Raw genomic sequence first — 1,662 nt, forward strand, 5'->3', positions numbered from 1 at the left:
CAAAAGTTTTAGATAACCAAGTAACAAGGAGAGAGTAGATAATTTGCCCTGATCATCTTGGGAGTTCATGAGGCGAGGAAGAGATGTGGCAAGGGAATGCAGACTTTCAGACAAGATGTCGGTAAAAGCTCTGTTGCCCACCACTACTTTCTGATCTGCAAAGTGTCTCAGAACATTATTGCACTGGGCTTTGACTTCTGGACTCTCATCATTTACGAGGCCTACTAAAGCCTTCAGGAGGGGACCAGCAGAATCAACCAGTGACTGATTGCACTTCAACAGAAGGTTCTCCACAACGTCTACCAGCTCTAGCCTCACCTTCCAGTGTGGGTGAACCAAAATACACTCAATTATCTTTTTAATAAGGATCACCAGCTTGTCCCCAGTATTTTTTACCCATTCTCCTTCCCTATGAACCATCAGCTCTGCAATTCTATGCTCAACTGCAGGCTTTGCTTGAACCTTTGAGATTCTTTTGAGCTGTTCATCAGCCATAACAAAGCCTACTGTCTTGTAAAAGATCCTCAGGGAATATACTACAATGCTGTGACCCTGTTTAAAGTCTCCTGTAATAACCCTGGTCAGTGCAGTTGAGATTCCAGGTAAAAAAGAAGCAAACAAATCCCCCAGCTGCTGTTGCTCAAACTCATCCAAAGACCTGGAATGATCTTGACAATCGCACTGAAAGAGCAGAACCTGTAAACATTTTAAGGCAGCAATTTTAATTTGCTTTGATTTCTCCTGTTCTGCCACGCCTAACAGTAGAGATACAGCAAATCCTAAACGAGGCAGAATGGAGGGCTCATAAAAGGCCAGAATGATGTCGCCATAAGCTGAGTGCATTAAGGTGTTAAGTCCCTGGATCACAGCCAATTTCAATTCCTCTGACACAGAAGCAGGTTTCTGGGAGTTGGGTGAATACAAACATGCAGAGAGTTCTGAAAAGAGTTCCTGAAGAAGCTCTTGCTCTTTCACACATGTTGAAGAGAGGACAAATGTGAGGCAGTCCACCACACTCTGGACCAAGCGCTCTCGTTTGGGACCTGGGGTTTTTAAGGTAAATCGTAAGGGGAAGAGGATGTACTGCTGAAGTTCCTGAAGAGCAGTATCACTCACAGCTCGTAACCGTGCCTGTAGCTGTTCCACATTCTCCACTGTCTGGGTCTTTGTGAGCTGAACACAGACTGGACGCAGGATGCCAAAGGCTTCCTGAGGAGTATCAAACACTGCCATTCTGCAATAGCTTTCTTCTCACATCTCAGGAAACATCCTGCAAGCTGAAGGAGAAACTTTTCAGTACAGAGGATAAGCCTCAAAACAAATACAAAGTAAACTTTCATCATTTATTCAATAGACATTTATGGGGGTCATGTGCTGGCCACTGCCCAAGGTCTTAGGAGAGGGAAGAAACCAAAGACATTGTTTCTGTCCCTCAGGACCTCCAGTCCAATGATGGAAGTGAATTTAGAGTTAGAAAATGGCCTCCAAATAATAAGAATAGGCCCAACTGCTTGTCATGACATGCCAGTTGCTGCTATGCTGTCTCTCGGGTAGAGGATTGTTCAAAAAGAAGGGGGTGGTGAATGAAGGCAAGAGATAGGAAAAGGAATATTGTGGGACTGTCCTGCTTCAAGGTTGCATATGGTTAGATTTTTGGACTTA

At 44.3% G+C, this 1,662-nt stretch overlaps 1 protein-coding gene across 1 annotated transcript in view; it reads right to left on the reverse strand.

The window, feature by feature from the left end:
• Tti1 (TELO2 interacting protein 1) overlaps positions 1 to 1,662 on the reverse strand; it is a 66,492-nt gene that overhangs the window by 33,830 nt on the left and 31,000 nt on the right. The window contains exon 3 of the mRNA XM_023714960.1: positions 1,117 to 1,209. Within this exon, the coding sequence (XP_023570728.1) occupies positions 1,117 to 1,209 (93 nt within the window). The remainder of the gene's footprint in view (positions 1 to 1,116; positions 1,210 to 1,662) is intronic.

The sequence above is a fragment of the Octodon degus genome, unplaced genomic scaffold (genome assembly GCF_000260255.1).
Source record: "Octodon degus isolate 3935 unplaced genomic scaffold, OctDeg1.0 scaffold00037, whole genome shotgun sequence".
Classification (NCBI taxonomy): domain Eukaryota; kingdom Metazoa; phylum Chordata; class Mammalia; order Rodentia; family Octodontidae; genus Octodon; species Octodon degus.